Here is a 25,977-nt window from a genome sequence, read left to right on the forward strand (position 1 = left end):
ACTATGTAAGTCTAGATGTTTAGCTTTCTTTTAACAGTAAAGAAGAATTCATTTACTCCTTTATTTATTCACTGATTTTATTTACTGCCATGTTCTACAAATGATTTGCAATAATTACAAATTCAAAATGGACCCACAAAGACTGGAAATACCAAATGAACAACACGATAGTCCTTGCCCTAAGGAACTTAGATTCGTAATCACTAAAAAGTACAACACTAGCTGGTTTCCTTACCTCCAACCTTCCCTTACTTGAATCTATCTTAAATATAGTTCCTAAAAAACTTTCTGTTCAATATTATTAACATCACCCACCTAATCTCAACAATGTCTATCATATTAAATCCAAAGTAGACTAGGTTACAAAAACCCACATAAGAAGTTAAGTTCTCAAAGCAAAGTTATTGAAACCAATTTCAAGTTTAGGGGAAATCTCAAATATTACCAAGTTAGTTGAATGAACTAAGGTGATAATTTCCTACTATTATGGTTGAAGACCTTTTCTTCTTCTTCTTCTTCTTCTTTTTTAAGAGAGGGAGAGAGAAGGGGCAGGAAGGAGAGGGAGAGAATCTCAAGCAGATTCTTCACCCAGCTTGGAGCCCGACATGGGCTTGAACCCACAAACCTGAGATCATGACTTAAGCAGAAATCAAGATCACACACTTAACTGACTGACCCATCCAGGTGCCCCAAAGATCTCTTCTGAAAACTTACGAGGACTTCTCTCACATACATCTCAATCTTTGTAAGAAGATATACAAAAGTAAATCATTAAACTAAAGTTTGATTTAAGAAATGTCTAAAAACCTTCCAGGAAACCACCTCAAACTTAATTTTGCATGTGACCTAGTTAGTGCTTTGCTTTTTCACATCCTGAACAGAAAGCCTGTAGCAAACAATCAGATTCAGCATTCAGTTTGATATCATGGGATCCTTGGGGGGGTGGGGCATTACGCAAGATAAGCAAAATAAAGTTACTTTTGGAGGTTCAACATCAATTTTGGCATTCGAGTGCTACCACTGAAAAATTCCCTTCCCTTCTGAAGTTTTGGCTGATAAAAAATATTCATTCACATCATGAACTAGTAGCATGGAGCTATCTAATTCCTTCTATAAGGAGCAAGTAAAGTGGTAAAGAGAACATGAAACAGAGACACTGCTCATCAATATTCCATTTGCTCACCTACATTTCTCAGTTTCCTTTGCAGCTAGTATAGGACCATGAATGGAGCACCAATGATACATTTCATTTCTCAGTTAACAGAATTAAGAATCAACGTTCCATTCTCTTTCTCCCTTTGTGCACCTTGGAAGCCATGTCTTTCACTGGTGAAAGGATAACATGCCAGTGTCTCAATGTGGGTTCCCAAGGGACTATGTGGAGCAAGGGCCTCCAGTGATCTATGCTGTACATATGATGTGAAAGAAAGTAAATTTTTGTGTTTATGATACTGGTTTTTCAGGCTTACACTGTTATGGCAGCACAGTCTAGCCCACCCTGATTAATATAGAAAGTTAGACCTTTCTCTCCAGCACTTCTGAGAGAACTGAAGATCCCTGTTCTATATGTAGATAAAAATGTGAGGAGGGGGAAAGGACTCTTCATTGTAATCACAAAATCTTTTATTCAATCAATTTTAGAATAGTATTTATTCTTTTTAAATTTATTTATTTTCATTTTTTAAAAAAGATTTTTATTAATTTATTTGACAGAGAGACAGCAAGTGAGGGAACACAAACAGGGGGAGTGAGAGAGGGAGAAGCAGGCTTTCTGCTGAGCAGTGAGAGGGATGTAGAACTTGATCCCAGGACCTTGAGACCATGACCTGAGCTGAAGGCAGACACTTAACAACTGAGTACCCAGGCACCCCAGAATAGTATTTAACTTATTAACTTATTGTGAAATTTCAAATGAAATTAACTACAAATATAAAGTATTTATCAAAATGGAACATGAGCTAAAAAAAAAAAAAAAAAGGTTGAGAAGCACCACTTTAGAATATAGAGCCTTCATGTCCTCTTCTACTTAACTTTTATTTCTAGAAAAAAAAAAACAAACCAAAAAAGCCTTAACTTTAGCAGCCTGGATGGCTTAGTTGGGTAAGTGTCTGACTCTTGACTTCAGGTCAGGTCATGATCTCAGGGTTGTGAAATCAAGCCCTGTGGGGGGTTCTGCATTGGGTATGGAGCCTCCTTAAGATTCTCCCTCTTCCTCTGCACTCCTCCCAGGTTAAAAACCCCCTAGGCTAAAAAACAAAACAAAACAAAACCAAAGACCAATTAAAAAAACAAAAAACAAAAAAACTACTTAAAAATTCAACTCTAATAATTTTGGATACATGATCCTATAATATGCCTATTTGTCCCTCTACTTTGGGCCACAGCAATTAGTCAAGAATTCATACTCAATTAGTTCACATTTCCTGGGTTTTTTTTGCATTTACTATTCAAAAATGATTTTCAGTGTCTAGTTATACCTTCCCCTCTCAATTAGATTGAAGATTCTGGTTTGTGCAAATGCAATCACCTTTTTTTTTTTTTTTTTTAAGATTTATTTACTTATTTGAGAGAGAGTATGCAAGCAGAGGTGGGAGGAAGAGTCGAGGGAGGGAAAGAGAGAATCCTAGGCAAACTCCCTGCTGAGCACCTGGAGCACGATTTGGGGCTTGATCCTAGGATCTAAGATGATGACCCAAACTGAAATCACCGAACCAGGAGACCAACTCGGGGCTCGATCCCAGGACCCTGGGATCACGACCTGAGCCAAAGGCAGTCACTTAATTACTGTGCCACCCAGGCTCCCAATCCAGATTTCTAATCGTTCCCACTGATGCTGATACTGGTATTCAGGGAATCTCATCTAAAGAACCATACTGTTCAAGGAACCACACATTTGAAAGTGAGAGTATTTATCGTGTAGTCTGTATACTAATTCTCCATTGGCTATACATGCTGCTATTACATTCTCCTAGTTGTAGCTTGTCTTTTCATTTTGTTTTTGGAGTCTTTGATGCAGAGAAGTTTTTAATTTCTAGGAAGTCAAATATATCAACCTTTTATAATCTGTGTTTTCTGTGTCTTGTTTTGAAATCCTTTCCTATCCTAATATCATAAAACTAGCCCTTGTTTTCTTTTTAAGTATTGTTTTTCACATTTAGGTGTTTAATACCCCTAGAATTTATTTTTCTATAAAGCAGAGCTCTAATTAAAAATTTCCCACAAGTTTAGCTAATTGTCCAATATAATTTATTAAAGTTCACCAATTCCCTTCTCATTTTTTCATACCATATCTATTATGGGATTCTTGTTTACTTACAGGTTAACAAGATATGCCATCTTTACTTTTAGTATTTAAAAACATCTTTCTCTAAGGTGTAATTTAATTTAGAAAAAATCAACGATTTATCCTCGAGAGTAATACAGCAAAATGTATGATTCACTGGTCCTTCTTGAACTTGTGTCACAGAATTTTTCTATAAAAATATTACCCAATACCTGATTAACACAGCAGCTTTGATAGAGCTTTTATAAATCTGACTTTAACAGGCAAGTTTCCTATTGATAACCAGTATGAATATATGACCTATATATTAAAAGCAAATGAAACAGCTGCTACTTGAGCTTGATAGACTGACCCTTCAAATCTAATCTATCTAAAGCAGTAAGATATAGCAGCAGTGAGGTGCAGAATATAGAATTAGAAGGCTTAGAGCCAAACTCCAGATTTGCACTCATTAGCTTTGTGATATTAAGCAAGCTGTTCAAGCTGAGTAATCTGTAAAACCATGATAAAATGCTCATAAAATTTTTGTGAGGATTAAAAGTAATTTATAAAATTTATATATGATAGATATTATTATATAAATATTATTCTGAAATATATAACTGCTTAAGAGATTTTGGTAGAAGAGTTTATTATTTAAATTCTATCAACAAGTACATAATCTCTTATTTGAAAAAGATGTCTTGTAGCAAATATTTTAGCCTGGTAACCTCCACTAACTTAGGAGGTACACAGAACAATGCTCCTAGATTTCATATATGAGCATCACACTTGCCCCTAAGTTATTGAAGACAATGTTCCACCAGCGCTAACTTTCCACAGGGTGAATGCAGAAAAAGGTAGATACTATTCCCTCCTAAGCCACCAAGATGAAACAGAAATTAGAAATTACTTCTGACAACAACTGTGCTACTAGAAAGAAATCAATTTAAGCATTATAGGTCAGAAATAAAAGCTTTTCCTAGGCTGGATATGGAATGAAATGTGTAACTTTCCACTTGTCTTCTATCATAAAAAATACTTGAAACAATATACTATATTTCAAAAACTGAGTTTATTTTTAGCATTCCTGCTTGGATGCTCAAGACATCTACCTCTGAACTACCAATATAAACAGGATGGACTGCCAAGGATCGGGCTGAATTTCAAATGTCTGACTACCAGAACTCGAAGTCCTTCAAGCAGATGGTTTGTATTTATTGCCATGGAATATAGTTATGAGGTAGTCTGAATGGAGAGTTCTGGTCCTGTTTTGAGGGACCATCTTGGATCGGGTTTACGCTATTAATTTCTCAAATGTTAATAAAAAGGAATTTTTCCTATTTGAAATCAGTTTTGCTATAGTGTTGTATTTCCTGTTATGAGACTTCCCTCTCAGATGTTATTCAGGTTTGTTTGTAATAAGATCACAAATAAGACCCCCTGGTAAGGGTCGATACTTAACAAAGACTTTAACAAATTGAAGGCTCAACTGTGAAGCTTTTATGCAAATCCATGGTGAACTGACATCTGAGGATCATTATCTTTATTTCCAGAAAAAGCTGAAACTCTTCTATTGAGATGTATAAATACCCTTCAAAGAACTGGCTACGTCGACAATGACTGAATTCTGGTAGAAGAGGAACAACCAGGGTATCACATCCATAATTAGTTCTTTAAACTTTACTTTTCAAAGTGATATCAGAAAAAGGCTTTTTAAAAAAGTTTTAACTTAAATTTGTATGTAGAACTTAAAGCTTAAAATCTAGAAACCTACATTCTTCAGTTTGACTGTTTCTTCAGTTAAACATATATGGATGGAACATATATACACTGATAGGATAGTCATGCTTGAAGTTGCGCTTGATTTTATATACTACAAAAACAAAGCAAAAAACAGAACTTTAACAAAAAATCTAATTTTTTTTCCTCCTCAGGTGACACTGATTCCAGAGCACCGCAGTAAAAGACCTTTTTCACCAGCAACATTGACAGAAGGACTAAAAGGGGGAAAAGTAGAACCTTATTCTATAGCCTTTTTAAACTTATGGAAACAATCAACATACCTGATATTATATTCTCTCGGGCCCCAGCAGTTGTGAAAGCTGTCCTCCCAAAGGATTGAATAAGGAAGACAGAGAAAAAGGTCAAGGTATGAGGACTCTTATTTTCAATGCTTATTGCTTAGAATTCTTAATTTCACTTTCCTAACCTGCTATGATAGAACTACGGTGGGGATGGGGTATGATTTTCTTTTGAGCTACTTGCTACAAGCAATGTAAGAGGAAGTTGTTTTTCCATTCTCAGTTCTAGAAAGTATAAATCAAATGGGGAGAGTAATTTTTATTATATTTGTATTATTGTGGGAATTTACTCTATTTGTAAACTTACTGAATTAGACATAAAATGAAAATGGTTTAATTTTCTTTATAATATATTCTGCTCAGAGATTAAGAATGTGATCTGAGTCCATTTGAAAGACATCAATTACTAAGGGACAGCTTTAAAAATAGTAAGCAAGGCTGACAAACTTCAGTGAAACCCTAACTTTGCTTCTTACTTTCTTCTAATACTGCTGGGTGATCTAAAGATCCATGACAATCTGAAACAAACTAACAAACAAAAAACCCGTCAGGTTGCCTCAACTACAATCTAGCTGAGAAATTCTGACATCAAGATGCCCTGAAGGGCTGCAGCAGAAGCAGTGGGGAAATCACACTCCAAGGCAGGTAAGTAAGGTATTTCTCAGTAGATTCTGTGGAATATATTAGGAAAGTTCCGCAAATAAAATTGGAAATAGATTAATTTATGGAAGAAAAAAGCTAAAGAGATTGCCATGGACACTGAAACATCTAATTGTATCTAACAGTGGTCATCTTAAAGAACATGCTTTAAAATAGACTTTTTTTTTTTTAAGGACTTAATTAGCAATAATCGCGCCTCGGATAAACCTCATTGGCTACGATACTGCCACTGCGCAAAGCTTAAGGACTTAATAATAAAGAAGGAAGCTACATCGCTGAAACTGAAATAATAACATGGTATCAAGAATCATGCCTAAGTAAGTGCCCAGAAGACTAAAGACCAAATAAAATGCTGAGACAAGGGCATTGTTAAAATAATCACATAGCAGGCACAAGGCTTCAAATAGGCAGAGGGTACATAAAGTGATCTGAGTCACTTTCAAACAGAATTGAGGAGAGTCATCTCTAGGGAGAACACTCCTACCCATAGTTAAATTCTACAAAAAGCGACCATGAAATGATCACGTAATACTATTCTGGATCACTTAGGTGAGGTCTCAGTAGAGGTATAGGCCAGAAAGAGGAACCTTCAGTTCTATAATTGGTATTTCCATTCCTAGTAACCTCTCCTTGTTTTGCCTAGTTTACTTTTCAGAATATAAGTTTGAAATGACTTAAAATATACAAAGATAGAAAAACCACGTTACTATAAGAATTCATTTGTTTTCTATCAGACCACACTTTTGTGTATTATCCCATTCTTATGAATACCAAGATATTAATGAAAATTGAGCTTCTTTCAGGTAGTGGTAAGAGATTGCCATTATTCTTTCCTATTTTTCTTTTTGACAATAAAATGAATCTGAAAGGTAGCTGACAATGGTTAGGGCATTCTTGATAATTATGAGAGAAGAGTTACTAGAACTCATGATTTGGGCCTTACTGGCAATTTAGTCCACTTCAGTCCCTAACAGGAGGAAAAACAAAACAAAACAAAACATTATGACTGTACTGTACTCCCATACAAAGGGAAGATGAAGTAACTCATGATTAATGTAAAAAAAAAAAAAAAAAAAAAAAAAAAAAAAAAGAAAAACGTTGAACAGACTCTAAATGGCCTGGCTCCATAGATTATCTCTTTATGATACTAAAAAACAAAACCAGCTATTTAAATCTGGCCCTTTTGTCAAGTCTTCCTCCCTGCCCCAGTAAATGCTACATAAAAATGCTCTTTCTTTTGAAAGTTACCTACTTCTTCACCAAGTGACTGAAAGGAAAAAATCGGATTCTGAAATAGGTCTTTGCTCACTAACAGCAACCCTAGGACCACATCACAAGATAAACCCCATCTTCTATTCTAACAATGAAAAGGGCTTTTCACTGCTACGATGTATTTTAATTAGATACTGCAAACAAAACTTTCAGTTTTAATCAAGACTGAGTTAGTAAGTTGACATTGGTCATCATTTAGCATTTATTACAGCAAAGATCTGAGGTGAGAAAGCATGCTTTGCCCCATAAAGGAGGGAAAGGAGGAAGAAGTCTCCCAATTGTAAACACTTCATATATGCCCCCTCAATGGCATATTATATTACATATCTCTGGAGGGCAGGAGAGGACAAGTGCCTCTTCTTTAAAAATTATTCCTTGAGTGAGTTACTCAAAATTATGCCTGGCAGTGTATCATCTATCTTAGAACTCTGACATCAACTGGTCTGGTTCTCAGGCAGGAGACAAACCACACTCTAATGTTTCACGTATCTTTTAGTTCCTGTCCAATCTTTGCAGCAGTAATGGCTTCTAACCTAAGACATTAACCATGGGACAGACTTGAAAAGTTTAAAAATTACATGAGAACATTCATTCTTTCATCCAGCACTGAGTATCTACTATGCTTTAGGCATGACCTTAAATCTTAATACTAGGAGAGAGACAATCAACAAAATTTAAAAGTAAAACATACGTTATATGATTATGATAAATGCTATGAAGAAAAAGTGCTGGGAAGGGAAATTAAATGAGAGTGGAAAGGGAAGGTTTCATTGGGAAATAAGAAGACAAAATGTTTTGCATGATGACTAGTCAAATGGGAAAGACTCAAAAGAGCTACCATAATTCTTTGTTTTACCCTACTTTTGCTTTTCTATTGACAGTTGTTGTAATGGCCAGCCAGGGCAAGAACTGACAGTAAAGAGAGTACACATTACTGAGAGATAAAAAGAGAGGCTGTCTTCTCATATCTGTCCTCATACATACTACTGTGGCTCCCTCAACTCTGTAAAGAATGACTCTCAGAAGAACCCTGACCCAAAAGAATCTAAAACAGAGGTCACAAACCCAAATGCCAGCCAGGTAATGCAAATGATTAAGGTAGACTATAGAGAAGAAAAATACTTATGTTGAGGAGCCTGGTGGGGATTGAGAGACTGAAGAGTTCAAGTCATATTTGAAAGAGATGGCTGCTGGGGCACCTGGGTGGCTCAGTGGGTTAAGCCTCTGCCTTCGGTTCAGGTTATGACCCCAGCGTCCTGGGATCGAGCCCCGTATCAGGCTCTCTGCTCAGTGGGGAGTCTGCTTCCCCCTCTCTCCACCTGCCTCTCTGCCTACCTGTGATCTCTCTGTCAAATAAATAAATAAAATCTTTCAAAAAAAAAAAAAAAAAAAAAAAAAGGAAAGAGATGACTGCTACGTCAGCCCAGCCAACTGCTGTCATGTGGAAGTAAGGACTTAAGTGTCCCAAATTTTGAGGAGAAACCAAACACACAACTTTTTTTCTGTGAACTCTCCCAATTTTGAAATACGGCAACCAATCCAAAAATTTAAAAATGTCAAAGAGGGCCAAACAAAACACCTCTGTGGAATAGATCTGACCTGTGGGTCTCTAAAGTAGTTCCTCTGGTCTACAAGGTCAAGGACAAGCAGGGGGTGGGGGGGGCAGAGGCGGAGAGAGAATCCTGAAGCAGATACCCTGCTGAGTGTGAAGTCCAATGTGGGTGGATCCCAGGAACCTGAGATCACCACCTGAGCCAAAATCAAGAGCCAGTCATTCAACCAATTGAGCCACCTAGGCTGTTAATTTTTGTTCATTTCCCTAGGGAGGACAAATACTATTCCAATGGGAGTGGGTGATAGAGAGTAGTCTCTAAAGGATTACTGAATCAATATTCAGAACGTAGGATACACTGAATACAGATTCAAACGCACATCTTCACGTTTTCTGCTCTATTCTCTTGCAAAAGGACCCTCCTCAGAGTTCTCCCCTGGAAGGAAAGTGCCTCAATGCTCGAATAATTTAAATGATAGCATCTGTCAACTAGTTTCAGGTTTCTCCAGCCCTCCAAAAGGAATAGTATTCTGGCGATTTCACATCACTTTCCACTTCTTCCTAATGATAATCCTACAAAGCCCACATTTGATCAACTTCCATGAATAAAACCCTACCCCAGTAGGGCAGACTTAGGTCAGGAAGCCTATAGACTCATTGATGACAAGGAACTCTAGACATACTCACATTTTGCCCAGGTCAGTTTACTTGACCTAAGTGCAGAGAAAGGGTAAGTGCTTTGTTAGGTGATGCTAAGTCACCAAAAAAGGGACAATCAATGCAGCATTTTTTAGACTGAGAAGTTGCTGGCAACACATAAGAGTCCTCTCTTGGACTGTTGATCAGTTAGAGCCCTAGAAGTAAGGCCATATACGCCTCCTGAGAAGTTTAAAATATGGACACAAATGGGATTTAAAATACCCTCCCTTAGTCTTGGTTGTGAGCCTTTGATCTCTCAAACTGATGAGAAGAAAGGTAGGCAAAGACTGTCTAATCTTACCATTTTATAATTCTTACCAGGATTGCTGTTGAATTGCCAAGTCTATGAGACATATATTTTTCTTCTTGCTTTCAACTGATTTCCTGACAAACTGAATGTTGTTTACTATTTATATTAGCCTTTCCTAACAGTAACCAGAATATATAGCCTTCCCTGCCTCTTTTGATCATTATTAATTCTAATAATTTCAAAGCAGAACTAACCATTGAGGAGACCTAAACATTAGAACTGGTAGAAATATTGCTTCCTGGTGGTGCAAATGCCTGAAACACAGTAACATAAATAGGAAGTTCTCAATATTCTGGTAATTCTGAATGATAACATATGGGAAATAATTTCTCTTTCTTTCTTCTTCTTTTTTTTTTTTCTTCTTCTTTTTTTTAATAATTTCTCTTTCTATTCTAGAAAATTGCCTATAGATTTTACCAATCATTTCCTCAATAGTGTGGCCTCGGAAACTTGTTTCAAGGTTAAGTTTTAGAGGGTAAAAATTTGGAACACACTGAGTACTTAAGATTCATGATATATCTAACAGTGTATTAATAGCTCTTAAGACACATTTTAATCCAAAGTTCATGAAACATTTTTGACTTTCGGAACTTTTTGTGTAACATATTAACATCTTATGGAACTATTCTTCGAAGGACCATATTGTGGGAAACATGAACTATTATTTCCCAGCCTGCTGTGATTGACTCTAACCAAACAAGGTCTTTTCTACACCAAAAAACTCATGGTTATTTCTCTCATATTTTAGGACTTCCTATAGCTGTCAGGTAGTCCCATTTAACTGAACTAAGGTGACTAAGCAATATGGACTGAATAGCTTTCAAATTCTGCTGGGGTCTAGCTAATCCACTGGTATTGGGTATATATCAAGGGTAAGATTTTACCTCGACTATTAAATTGGTTGTAGAAATATAATTGGATCAGCTTTACAAACGTATAATGACGTTATGGATCTAAAAGTGCTGTAACTCATGAGAAATTTAGTTTAAGATCTATTTGCTATTATTAAAGTAAAAATCAACTGTTTTCACTGCAAAAGCATTAAAACATTAACGAAAAGTTTTATTCACAATTATACCACTACAAATATTTTCATTTGTCTTTAAACAGGCAAAATGCTGGACTTTAAAAATAGCACAGATACAATTTTATATTTTTCACTTCTATATTTCATAGTGGCACAGCTTTCACAATCATAATTGATGTAAATAATTAGAATAATTTTAGCTATTTTGTCTTAGCGAGCATGTCCGAAATTCTTTAAAGGGCATTCAAACATGCTGCATGCAAAAATTAAATTGCATTTAGAATTACTGGCTACTTAAATTTAGTAAGATAATGAAATTAGCTTTTAATTTCCTCATTTCAGATTTATTTTAAAGTTAGAAAATAATTTTCAGAAACATCTTCTTGATTATAATAAAACAGAAATTTTAAAAATTCACATATAAACTCATATTTCAGATGCTTTAAAAAATGAAATAGTGTATCACAGTTTTTAAACGCCTGGGATCTGGAGTCAGACTACCTAGATTAAAAGTCTAATTCTACCAATTATCAAGTTTTACGACCTTGGGCAAATTACTTAACAATCCGAGCCTGCTTCTTTATCTGGAAAATGAAGATGAAAACAGATGAGGCAAATTAAGCGGATTGCATGATAAAACATGTAAAGCACTTGTCTGGCATCTGGTAATAAATACTCAATAAATACTATAACAACAACAACAAATACAAAGGAATCTCTGTGTGGGGACATTATATACATATTATACATTCTATTTGATAATTATTGCTTGTGAATAATCATTCAGGAAGTGTTTACTGAGTATATTCCACATACTACACACTGTGCTAAACACTGAGGATATAAAGACCACAAGATGGTCTTTACTTACAAAATTTTATTTTTGGAGAAGAAAACAAATTAATCTGGTGATTAGCATACTATGTGGTGAGAGCTTTAATACGAGCACAGAACATTTTACAGGGTGCATGAAAAGAGGGGCCCTTAACATGAGAAGATAAGGCAGATAGGTTGAACTTGTATTATGTATGTGTGTATATTCTTCTTTGTCTTTCTCTGGTATAGAGGCTACAAAACAAAAAAACCCCTCCATGTTCCAGTTTTTTGCATAGCTGGGAGTATCCAAGTGACATTACTCTGGAAATGGAAGGTTCTGAAGTGGGTTTTCAGAATAGAAACAAATATCTTAAAATAAAAACACCTTCTCTAGAAGGCCCTATTGCCCTTCCTCCCTTCTTCCTGCCTCACCATTTGGACAAAGGCATATAAGTGCAGTAGCCATCGATGATGTGAATGGGTAAAAGATGATACAGCAAAAAAGAAAGAGCCTAGGACTCTGGTGGCATTGCTGAGCACCACTCTAGAATGTCTAACTTTGGACTTGCTAGACAACACAAACTCTTAAAAATTCCTATAAGCCACTAATAGTTCAGTTTTCTGTTATCTGCTGTTATCTGTTATCTGAATGCACTGCTAGTAGAAAAACAAAACTTTCTGGAACCGTTTCTGAGCTGAGTCCAAAAGAAAGAGAAAGAGTGATCCAAGTGAAAAATTTGAGAAGGGCACAGCTGGCAGAGGAAACGGCATCTACAAAGGCCCGGGAGAGGAGGGAGTATGGAGTGTCGATATCGGCATCTGTTCTACAATATGCACCTTCTGGCTTCTTGGATGGCTTTTGCCAGGAGATTCCCAACCTTTTCCATCCTCCATTCACTATGTTTCAGGGCTTCAATACTCTCCTCTCAGTGGTTCCATATGGGGAGCATTCATTCTTAAATGGTATGTTCTGTGATGATGAACATAAAACATGTCTTTGACTAATGTTTAGACTTCTTGAAACAAATTTATGGTAATTTAAGTCAATTATAACCACGTTGTCAATTTACACATATAACATCTTCAACTAAAGCTGCCATATGTGCTTACTATGTGCCAGGCACTGTATTTACACTAATTATTTCACTTAATATTCTCAACAACTCAGTGGGTTAGTCACTATTATTATGTCCTTTTTTTACAAAAGTGTATTAGGTAAATATTGTCCAAAACCAAACAGTAATGGTAATAATGGCTAGGGCAAGGATTCAAACTCAGGCCTATTTCATTCTATAGCCTTAACTCTGAGCAATTTTGCTATACTGCTCATCAGTTTCCTTAGTTTTTGGCCTCTTGGTTCCACTTCACTTACTTTAAATCCTTCCTGCATCTATGTACTAAGTTTTAGATCCCCATCTGTACTCCACGGATTAGAGTGGTGATGGTTCAGGCTGGTTATCTCGTAATAGGAAAGGATGGAAGGAAGAGGTATATGTAAAGCAGAGTAGAACAAGGGAAAAGGGGAGAATGTCAGACAAAAAAGTTCTGTTCCTCTCAAGGAATGAAACAAGTTTCTGTTCTTACTGGTAAACTGTGAAGTAATTCCAAAAAATAAACTCAAATATTTTAGCAAGTGTAAGGTGTCTAAAAGGCCTAAATTGAAGGTAGCAACCCTTCTTTATATTTTAAATTGCAATGTTTAATAATTGATACTCACTCACACACTTAACAAATATATATTGATCATCTTCATGTACCTTTGAATCATATTCCAATGAATAGGTTCTTATACTAAAGAGGCTAAGAACAAATAAAAAGTGCTTATTATAATGATCTTAGAGGTGACTACATAGTACCAAGAAAGGTAATTAAGCACAGGTTAATATAGGACAGAAGATGTATCGAACTCAGACCCGAGAAATCAAAGATGCCATTCCAGAGGGGGTGATATCTAAAATGTATCTTAAAATATAAGTAGGGATAGCCAGTAGAAAGAAAAAGAAATATCAAAAAGAAGAAACTGCCTAGACCACAGTTTCTCAACTTCATCACTACTGACAATTTTGGGATAATAAAACTGTTATGAGGTGATGTCCTGTGTTTTGTAGAATGTTTAAACAGCTTTGTCTTCTACCCAGTTGATGCTGATCACACACCCTGCGTATGAAAATAAAAAATGTCTCCATATATTGTCCCAAAGGGGGCAAAAATGTCCCAAAGGGGGCAAAAATGCCTCTGGCTGAGAACCACTGCTTTAGACCTGCACTATGCAAACTGGTTGCCACTAGCCACATGTGGCTATTTAACTTGAAATTAACTAAAATGGAATAAAGGTTCAGTTCCTCAGTCACATTAGTCACATTTTAAGTGTTCACTAGCCACATTTTAATGCACAGTGCTAGAGAGAAAACATATTCTCTTCTCTTATTTTACAACAATTCACTACAGCTTAATGATAGCCTATGGATGGAGTGGAGAATCGTAAGATTAAACAAGAGTAAGGCCTGAGTACAAAAGGTGTCCCAAGCCTAAGACAGAATAATGGGGAGCCAGTGAGAGGTTTGAAGCAAGGGTGTAAAATAAACAGATGCACATTTTATTAGAGCTGATTTTTCAAAAAAAGATTTTATTTATTCTTTTAAGAGAGAGAGAGAGAGAGAGAGAGCAAGAGCAAGAGCATGCATGTGAAGTGGGGAGAGGCAAAGGGAAAGGAAGAAGCAGACTCTCCACCGAGCAGAGAGCCTGACACAGGGCTCAATCCTACGGCTCAGAAATCATGACCTGAGCCAAAGGCAGACACTTAACCATCTGAGCCATCCAGAAGCCCCTTTAGAAAGCTGATTAGGTAATGGTGCTGTGGAGAATGGAATGAAAGTGGAGAGTCTAGAAGCAAAGGAATAGCTGCAGTATTTCCAACAAGCATGGTGATCCAGAATAATGCAGGAGCAGTAGGGACAGACAAAAATGGAGCAATTAAGGAGGCAAAATTGATAGGACCCAGTGATTGACTAGATATGAGGTAGGCTGAGGAAAAGAATGAAGTCAAGAATGACTATCAGGTTTTTAAGATGGATGAGTGAGTACATCCACTAAGACAGTATGGTAGGTAGAAAGTATAATGGTCCTCCAAGATGTTCATGTCCTAAACCTCTAATCCCTGGAACCTGTAAATGTGTTACCTTCTATGGCAAAAGGGACTTTACAGATATGATTAATGACCTTGAGATGGAGAGATTATCCTGGACTATCCAAAAGGCCCAATGTAATCACAAGTGTCCAGATAAGAGGGAGGTTGAGGGAGCTTTGACTACAAAAAAAGGGAAGTGTCAGGGTAACACAGTGGAAGACAGACCTGAGCAGCCATCACTGGCTTTGAAGACAGTCGTTAAAAGCTAGAAAAGGCAAGGTAACAGATGCCCTCCTACAGCCTTCAAAAGGAACATAGCTATACTGATACTTTCACTTTTTCCTAGTGAGACCATGTCAGACTGCTGACCTACAAAGCTGTCATAAATATGTGGGGTTTTTTTGTTTTTTTTTTTTTAAAGATTTTATTTATTTATTTGACAGAGAGATCACAAGCAGGCAGAGAGGCAGGCAGAGAGAGAGGAGGAAGCAGGCTCCTTGCTGAGCAGAGAGCCCGATGCGGGGCTCGATCCCAGGACTCTGAGATCATGACCTGAGCCGAAGGCAGTGGCTTAACCCACTGAGCCACCCAGGCGCCCCAAATATGTGTTGTTTTAAGCAACTAAGTTTATACTAATTGATTGTAGCAGCATTAGGAAACTAATACAGATAGGTTTAGAATGTGGGATAGAGAATATGGACACAGTGAGATTGGTTCTGGAAAAGTTGAGTTTGAAGTGACTATGGGACATAGTGGTAAAATGGTCAGTTAACTAGTTGGATATATGAATCTGGAGCTTAACTTGGGCATGTCAATTAACTGACAGTAATTGAAACCACCAAAGTAGATGGGATCATCATGGGCAAATAGAGGAAGAATGCAGAGGACTTAGGTAGAGACATAAAAGAGGCCCTTGAGAAATGTACAACAAAACAAAACAAAATGCTCAAGTGGAATTTCTAGACCTGAAAAATTCAGGCTCTAAAATAGATAATCCACTCAATGGGATTTACAGCAGATTAGACAGAATCAATGAAAAATGTTAGGAAATGTGATAATAAAGAAATATAACCTACCCAAAATGAAGTGAAAAGAGAAAAAAATAACTAAGCATAGCCTTTGTGACTTACTTGGAGTCCCAGGATGGCAATGAAGAAGAATATTTAAAAGGCTAGGAATTTTTTTGCAAATTGGTGAAAAATAAAAACTCACAGGTTTGAGGAGCTCAATGAACCACAAGCGGGACAGAAACAAAAGAAATCATACTAAGGCTATTATAATAGCACTGCTGAAAACCACTAATAATCTTACAAGAAGTCAAAGGAGAGGAAAAAAATAGGAATGTATTATACACAGGGAAACAAGATTAACTACACACTTTCCAATAGAAACTATGTAAGCCAAAAGAAAGTGGACTGCCACTGCTAAAATGCTGAAAGAACTAGAATTCTGTATCAAAAATGCCTTTTGAAGCAAGATGGCAGAGGAGTAGGAGACCTAAATTTAGTCTAGTCCCCGGAATTCAGCTAGATAGTTATCAAACCATTCTGAACACCTACAAACTCAACAGGAGACCAAAGAGAAGAATAGCAGCAATTCTATGAACAGAAAAGCAACCACCTTCTGGAAGGTAGAATGTGGAGAGAAGTAAATCTGAGGTGATATATGGGAAGACTGTGGGGGAAGGGGCTGGCTCCCAGCAAGTGAGAGAGCAGAGGAGCACAAAATCAGACCTTTTAGAAGTCTGCTCTGTGGAGGGACATTGCTCCAGTGGCTAAGTGGGGGGTGGAATCCTCACTGGGCCGGTGTGGTCTCAGGACCCTCAGGGTCACAGAAGGATAGGGGGTGCCTGAGTGTGGAAGAGCACCCAGGTATTGGAGCAGGGAAGCTGGCTGCAGAGATGGAGCTGATGAGTGGGGTCTCAGCTCAGGGCAGACATAAACTGTGATCCAAGGCATAGTCGGGCCACTACTCTTTAAGCAGAAACCACACAAGTGGCAGATCCAGGGAAAACCTCCTCCACCCTTCCTCTACTGGGAGGAGCAGTATAGGAGTGCACTACAGGAATCTGCTGGATTTGGAGACTCCAAATGGGGCTGTGTGCCAGAGAAAGAAACGGGAAACAAGGGCAAAAATGAATTACTGGGACTTCATTAAGATCAAAAGCTTTTGCACAGCAAAGGAAACAGTCAACAAAACCAAAAGACAACCAACAGAATGGGACAAGATATTTGCAAATGACATATTAGATAAAGGGCTAGTTTCCAAAAATCTATAAAGAACTTATCAAACCCAAAGAACAATACCCAAAGAACAAATAATCAAACTCAAAGAACACACCCAAAGAACAAATAATCCAATCAAGAAATGGGCAGAAGACATGAACAGACATTTCTGCAAAGAAGACATCCAAATGGCCAAAAGACACATGAAAAAGTGCTCAACATCACTCAGCATCAGGGAAACACAAATCAAAACCACAATGAGATACCTCCTCACACCAGTCAGAATGGTAAAAATTAACCACCCAGGAAATAACAGGGGTTGGTGAGGATGTGGAGAAAGGGTAACCCTCCTGCACTGTTGGTTGGAATGCAAGCTGGTGTAGCCACTCTGGAAAACAGCATGGAGGCTCCTGAAAAAAATCTCAAAATAGATCTACCCTATGACCCAGCAATTGCATCACTAGGTATTTACCCAAATGTAGTGATCCAAAGGGGCACGTGCACCCGAATGTTTATAGCAGCAATGTCCACAATAGCCAAACTATGGAAATAGCCTAGATGTCCATTGACAGATGAATGGATAAAGATGATGGGGTGTATATATACAATGGAATACTATGTAGCCATCAAAAACCCCCCAAATCTTGCCATTCGCATAACATGGATGGAACTAGAGGGTATTACACTAAGTGAAATAAGCCAATCAGAGAAAGACAAATATCATATGATCTCACTGTATTAGGAATTTGAGAAACAAGACAGAGGATCGTAGGGGAAGGGAGGGAAAAAAATGAAACAAGATGAAACCAGAAAGGGAGACAAACCATAAGAGTCTCTTAATCTCGGGAAACAAACTGAGGGTTGCTGGAGAGGAGGGGTATTGGAGGGATGGGGTGGCTGAATAATGGACATTGGGGAGGGTATGTGCTATGGTGAGGCAAAAAGAAAAAAATGTCCTTTGAAATGAAAGGCAATTATACACTTTTTTCAGATGAACTAAAACTAGGAGAATTAACAGTAGACCTACAAGAAAATAAATGGCAAAATCTTAGGTGTAAACTCAACCATACAAGAACAAGATAAAGCTTGTCAGACTGGATAAGAAAGACACAAGTATATGATGTCATCAATAACAACAAAACACTTTATAAAGACCTAGAATGCTTAAAAGTGAAAGTACAGAAAAAGATATGTCATACAAGCAAACACTAATTATAAGATGGAGGGGCTATGCTAATATTAGACAAATCAGACTTCAATGCAAAATACTACCAGAGATAAAAATGGAACTAGCATAATAATAAATGAACCAATTAAAAAAGAAAACATAATGATCCTACAAATTTATGTTCCTAATAATATTCTTATTTATTTTTTAAAAGATTTTATATATTTATTTATTTATCTAAGAGAGAGAGAGCATGAGAGGGGGATGGGTCAGAGGGAGAAGGAAACTCACCGCTGAGTGGGGAGCCCAATGCCAAACTCGATCCTGGGACTCCAGGATCGTGACCTGAGCTGAAGCCAGTCTCTTAACCAACTGAGCCACCCAGGCGGTCCCTATGCTACTAATAGTATTTTTAATACATGAAGCAAAACCTGGCAGAATCAGAAAGAAAAAAAAGTTAACGATCACAAGAGAGACATTTTAGCACTCCTTTCTGTTACTGAAATAAGGGGGAAAAAATAAACATGTCTTTAAAAACAATAATCAACTGGACCTAATTTTTGGATAAAGAACATTCCATCCAATGACAGGTGAATTCTTTTCAAGTATATACAAAACATTCACAAATACAGACAATACACAATTTTTTAAAAAGATTTTATTTCTTTATTTGAGAGAGAGAGAAAGAGTAGGAATGGGGGGGGGGTAAGTCGGAGAGGGAGAAGTAGAGTCCCCACTGAGCAGGGAGGCTGACATAGGGCTCAATCCCCTGAGATCATGACCTGAGCTGAAGGCAGATGCTTAACCAACTGAGCCACCCAGGCGCCCCCAAAATAAACAAGTTTTGATAAATACTCAACTATTTGGAAATTGATCAAGATTTATCTAAGTGTTCCATGGGTACAAGGATAAATCAGAATGGACAATAGAAAAAAAAATAATTGAATGATAATGAAAACACTACATAAGAATTTATGGAATGCAGCTAAACCAGTGCTTAGAGGCCAATTTATAGCATTAAAAATGTTTACCATAGGAAAGAAAAAAAGTTTGAAGTTTCCATATTAAGGAGCTAGAAAAATAAGAATAAATTAAAACCCAGGTAAACAGAGGGAAAGAAGTAACACTTACTAGAAGAGAAACAAAATGTAAAACTGATAAACAAGAGAAAAATCAATGAAGCCAAACTCAATTCATATGAAAAGAACAATAAAATGACTAAACCTTTAGCTAAACTGATCAAGGATAAAGAAAATACAAAGGTCCCTCATCAGGAATCAGAGATAACTGCTACAAATTCTAGAGACAGTGAAGAATAATAAGGAAATATTATAAGCAATGTTATAACAACAAATTCAATAATATAGCAGAAATGAACAAATTCCTTCAAAGACTAACATACTAAAACTGTATCAAGAAGAAACAAAATAGCTCTGTAATAATGAAAAAAACTAAGTTTGTAACTAAAACCTTTCCCAGTTTTACTAGTAAAATCTATGAAACACTTAAAGAAAAAATATTAATTTTAAATAAATTCCTTCAGAAAAAATAGAAGAGCACTTTTGAACTCATTAAATGAAATCAACATTATCCAAATACCAAAAACAGAAAAAGATTTTATAAGAAAAAAAGCACATCCAAAGCCCTAATTAACACAAAAACAGTAACAAATAGCAAATCCAATGTAGCAATATATAAAAGTATCATGCAACACATAAAGTATAAAGCATCATGTAGAGCTTATCACAGAAATTCAAAGACTGTTTTCACTTGCGAAAGTCAATCAGTATAGTTCACCATGTTAACAGAATAAAGAAGTATCATGTGACTATTTTGATAGTGCAGAAAAATAATCTCATAAAATACAACATATATTTGACAAAAAACCTCTCAGGAATAGGGAACAGAAAGGAACATTCTCAGTTTGAAAAGAGCATCCATGAAAAAGGTAATGTTAATATCACATTAAAAAGTGAATGAATGAATGGTTTTCCTCGAAGACTGGGAACAAGGGAAGAGAATCCACTCATACCATTTCTATTCAACATTGTCCTGAAGGTCCTAGCAGTGCAATGAGATGAGTAAAATAAATAAACAGAAGTTTAAAATGAAATGCAATCAAACTTTTCTTTATTTATGAACAACTTGATTATCAGGTAGAAAATCCAAAGGACTCTACATATAAACTTCTAGATATACTATGTAAATTTAACATATTTACAGACTTCAAGGTCAATATAAGTATTAGCAATAAAACATTGTATAACAAGTATTTTTAAATGCCATTCACGACAGCATCCAAAGCATAAAAATATTTAGGACTAATCTGAGCAAAATATATATAAAACCTATACACTGAAAACTACAAAACACTGCTGAGAAAAATTATGAAAGCCCCAACTAATATGGAGATATACCATGCTCATGGATTAAAAGATTTTTCTTTTTTTTTTTTTTTTTTTTTAAAGATTTATTTATTTATTTATTTGACAGATCACAAGTAGGCAGAGAGGCAGGCAGAGAGAGAGAGGAGGAAGCAGGCTCCCCGCTGAGCAGAGAGCCCGATGCGGGGCTCGATCCCGGGACCCCGAGACCATGACCTGAGCCGAAAGCAGAGGCCCCAACCCACTGAGCCACCCAGGCGCCCCAAGATTTTTCATTAAGATATCAACAACCCCAAATTGATCTATAAATCACCGTAATCCCCATAAAAAAATCCCAGTAGATTTGTTTTTTTTTATAGAAATTGACAAATTTATTCCAAAATCTGAATGGAAGTGCTAAAATTAATCTGAATCATTATAAGACCTGATATAAGACTTTCTACAAAGCTACCATAAGCAAGACACGTGATGATGTCATAAGGAAAGATATAGCAATTAATGGGGAAAAAGAGTACAGAAAAAGATACACACATAATGACTGGGAAAGGGTAGGATTTTCAGTAAACGGTGTTAGGAAAATGGATTATCCAGTCGTATGATAAAAGATAAACATTGCAGTTCACCTCAGTCAAAACACAAATTTAAATCAAAATGGTTAACAGACCTAATAGAAAAAGCTGAAATTATAAAAATTTTTATAAGAAAACATATGATAAAATCTTTTTGAGAAGGTTAAGTTATCTAGAAAAGTTGAAATGAATAGGTCAGCAAATCCTCCCATTGAAATAACTATAAAATAGTATAAATGGCCAAAAAAGAACTATTTTAAGGGCTTTGGAAACTAATGGCAAATGGCATGTTAAGAAATATTTGGTCATTAAAAAGTTAACTTTAGTTCAGTATTAACTGTTCAAAGTCTGTCACTCCTGCCAGGGGCTGCTCCCATGACCTATTCCACATGGTTTGGAAAGTAGTACTGCCAGGATGAGGCTGCTTGTGTACACGGGAACACATGATGACAATGAATCAAATACACAGAATCTTAACAAAGACAAAAAACCAGAACACAGAGAAAGATAATCAGAGAAAAAATGAACAAAAGGTTCAGAGATTGGAGGGATAACACTAAAATCATTTCAACATGAAAGCTTTGGAAGGAGAGGGGAATCCAAGGGACAGAAAAATATTTGAAGAAATAATGGATAAAAACTTCCCCAATCAGAATAATCTACACTTGTGAGCTCAGCAAATCCCAAGTAGGATAAACACAAAGTGATCATACTTACACATATAATAGTCAAAGAGCAAGAGTAAGTGGGTGAGCAAACAAGCAAGTTAATGAATTTCAACAAATCTTGATATCAACTAGAGAAAAACAACTCACCATAAATATGAAAACAACGAAGGCTAAGGGCAGCAGAATGACATACTCAAAGAGATGAAAGAAAACAACTTCTTGATCAAAAATTCTATTTCCAGCAAAATTATCCTTCAAAACTGAAGGCAAATAAAGACATTCACAGATAAAGACCAAGAGAATTCATTACAAGCAAACTTGTTTTATAAGAAATACTCAAGGAAATCTTTTGGAACAAAAAGGAATTATCCTTGATTCCTTTTTGTTTTTCCCTGCACATTCAATGCAGCAGCAAGGAAGGCCAATTAGCTTTATATCCAAAATAAGCCTTGAATCCATCTATCTGCTTTTTTCCATCTTCCACTGCCATCATGTAAGCAAGAGCCTTGAATTTTCATTTGGACTTCCCCATACCTAAATGGTTTTCCTGCTTACACTCATCTCCCAAGACCAGCCCATTTCTCAACAACAACCAGGGTGTTTAAAAACAACTGGGTCATACTATTCTACTTAAAACCTTTTAATTGGCTCTCCATACACTTAGAATGAAATCCATACTATTTGCCATACCTAAATAAATCCTACAAAAGTTTCTCCCTACCTGAACTTTTCTTCTATCATTCTCTCTCTCTTCTATAAGATGCAGCGACACTGCTTTCTTTGTATTCTGTAAATATCCCCAACTCATTCCTGCTTCTGAATCTTTGTACTTCTTCTTCCCCTCTGCCTAGTCAATGTCACAGGCAACTCATCACACAAGGTTGGGTTCTTATTATTCAAGTCTCCCTTCAAATGCCACTTTCTCAAAGAGGTTTTTCCTAATCATCCAACCTACCCACCATCACTTGCCTGCCCTACCCTACCCAGCAACACTTGTTTGCCTTTACCTTTAAAAATTTCATAATAGGGGGCACCTGGGTGGCTCAGAGGGCTAAGCCTCTGCCTTCTGCTCAGCAGGAAGCCTGCTTCCTCCACTCTCTCTGCCTGCCTCTCTGCCTACTTGTGATCTCTCTCTGTCAAATAAATAAATAAAATCTTTAAAAAATTTTTTCATAATAGCATTTATCACTACCTACCATTATAATGCTCATTTATTTGACTATTCATCTAATATCTACCTTATTCAATAAACTGTAAGGTTCATGAGGATAGAAATCTTACTATCTTCTTCATCAAATACACATAACTTCAGACCTCATGCTAAAATAGAAACAATTCTGAACTTGAAAGATTTAAAAGCCTTTTTCTTATTTAATATTTAATAAATGTCCTATCTTAAAAATTGTACTAGTCTTCTGCCTCAAAAGCTGAATAATCCTCCAACACTATCTTGGGTATCGAAAAGAATGCAATATGCAGTAACTTCTGAGGGACAAACAATGAGACTCTTGAGAACTGGGATATCAAGGATATCTTCTGGGGATTGGGGTCAAAAGCACCCCTCCATCCCCAATTACTACCTTCCTAGGTCTTAACAGCATAAAGCATTTTAAAAAGCTCCCATTTAAATACAATTTTTAAAAGTTCTATTCAGTACAACATAAATTAGAACTATTATTGTGGCTTTAATTCCTAAATTCTAGGAACCTAAATATGAACAATATGCTATCAAAAAAACCTAACCCATCAAACATCTTAAATCTTTTCCTTCAACAAATTCTTACAGTCAATAGAAAAGAAAAAGAAAGAACTTTATTAAATGCATAAGTGATCTTTAGAAAACACCAGTAAGTTTCAAAAACATGCAATAACCTCAGACTGTGATTTCATTATTGATGAGATATAGGAAAGTAGATAGCTTATACCTAATTCACCCTTAGGGTTGTAATTCAATATCAAATTTTATTCTCTAAAATTGAGATATTTACAATAAATATTTACTCAAGGATAATATATTTTATACAGTGGTAAAAACCTTATTACAAAAGAACTTGAAGATTACTCATTTTACTTACCAAAATGCAGTCCACTTTAGATTGTACAGTTTTGCTAAAAGAAAAAGAAAGTTAAGTTAATAAAAATGATAAATTAAATGTTTAAAATAATAAAATTCCTTTTAAGATTAGCATCATACCTTAAAACTGCATTTTTCACAAAGCCAAACAAACATCTATTCCCATTCACTGCACTAAATTTAGTCCTTAAGCATGATGAGAACATCTTCTGAGTTACCTGCTACATAGAACCAACCTACTGTTGTTACACTGTATCATTTTAACAGAAGCTTTGAATAAACAATTAAGTTTTTAGAGATACATAAAAATGCAGGTAAGTATTATACAAAGAAATAGGACACAGAGTTTATAATGAATTACAATTTTTAGTGTATGCCTGCCACTCTGGAAAATAATTTGTTTAGCATTTAAAAGCCATAATGGTGTAATATAATCTGTAGTTCTAAAAACTTGCTATAAAGTAGATTGTCTCCTCCCTCCCTCCCTCTCACATAGGTACATGTGCGCACACACTCCCACACAGGCTAGGGAAAGGAATCCCTAAACCTAACTGATATGATAATGAATTGGAAGGGGAGAATACATTTAGAAATAACCCAAAAAAGCGACTATATATCAATTTACCAAATAAGTGAATTACTGAATAAGTGAACTATTAATATATAATACAAATGAAGCCAGTATAAAACAATTAAACCATCACCTGGATTTTGTTAAAACACATTAAAGTATAAATGCAACGAAATAATGTGTAAGTTCAGAGATAGTTTATATCTTAAAAGATGCTACAAACCAAATTATCTTTCATAAAAGGTTCTAGAGCAAACAAGTGTCAGAAAGTTTGGTTATTTGCCTCTGTATATATATCTATACAATTAAAGTAAAAATCAACATTTAGAACTCATTTGTATTGATTAATACAATCAATAACCTCAAAACTTTTCATTTGTACTTAGATCTCAAATTTCATTTTTAAAGAACAAAGTATAACTGGATTAAGTTCAACTGCAAAGATCAGAATGACTAAAAGGAACAAGAAAAGCAAATGATACCTCCACTTAAGAGGAAATGAAATCCCCTTCCCACAATCCCACAAAAGACTTTTCAGAGGTTTTTAAGTCTTTTGGGATCGTTTGTATAGCTTATAACTCATTCATTAGCAGCTAAAGTCTGCTATTTTTTTCCTCTCTGAGTAACTCCCAGTTTCCCTGAGGTAAAAGAGTATTGATTAAGAATTGCTCCTAAAAAGTAATGCATCAAGAATCCAACCACTGTTCACCACCTTCTTCTAAACCCCCCTCCATTTCCTGTCTAAAGTGCTGCAGTAACCTAACTGGTCTCCCGCAGCCACCCCCAACTAACTCTGTCGGCTATTCTGAACAAAGTGGCCAGAGTGATTCTTTGTCCAAACCACATTAGACTTCTGCTCCAATCTTGATCATAGCCAATAAAGTCCTGCATGACCCAGCCTTCTGCTATCTTTCCAATCTCATCTCTTACTATTTCTCTGTTCTTCATTCAGCTCCTGCCACACTAGCCTCCGTGCTCCTTCTCAAGGCAAGAGCAAGGCCTTTGTACGGGTTTTTTCTGTCAGCCTCTAAGATTCTTCTCCCATATAACTTACCTGTTGATTTTCTTCATGACTTTGCAAGATGTTATATTTTACAGATAGTTCTTCCCTGACTTTCCCATATAAAATATTCCGCATCATTCTATCCTTCTTGCTCTGCTTTGCTTCTCATTATTGCACTTACCACCAAACATTTTATATATATTTTTAAAGATTTTATTTATTCATTTGAGAGAGAATGAGAGAGGAGAGAGAAAATGAGTAGGGGGAGGAGCAGAGGGAGAAGTACACTCCCTGTTGAGCCAGGAGCCTGATGCAGAACTCAGTCCCAGGACCTTGGGATCATGTCCTGAGCCGAAGGCAGACACTTAACCAACTGAGCCCATTTTATATTTTTATTAATTTATTTGTTTACTGGCTATCTTCCTTGACTAGAATTTAAACTCCATGAAAGCAGGCTTTGTTTGTTTTGCTCACTGCCGTTATTATCATCTGGCACATGTTAGATG

The 25,977-nt window shown here is 36.2% G+C and overlaps 1 protein-coding gene across 1 annotated transcript in view; it reads right to left on the reverse strand.

Annotated features, from left to right (window-relative positions):
* LOC111153200 (regulatory factor X7) overlaps positions 1 to 25,977 on the reverse strand; it is a 145,855-nt gene that overhangs the window by 58,364 nt on the left and 61,514 nt on the right. The window contains exon 3 of the mRNA XM_022512072.1: positions 23,899 to 23,932. Coding sequence (XP_022367780.1) covers positions 23,899 to 23,932 — 34 coding nt within the window. The remainder of the gene's footprint in view (positions 1 to 23,898; positions 23,933 to 25,977) is intronic.

Source organism: Enhydra lutris, unplaced genomic scaffold (genome assembly GCF_002288905.1).
Source record: "Enhydra lutris kenyoni isolate GAN:26980312 unplaced genomic scaffold, ASM228890v2 scaffoldscaffold31, whole genome shotgun sequence".
Taxonomy (NCBI): Eukaryota; Metazoa; Chordata; class Mammalia; order Carnivora; family Mustelidae; genus Enhydra; species Enhydra lutris.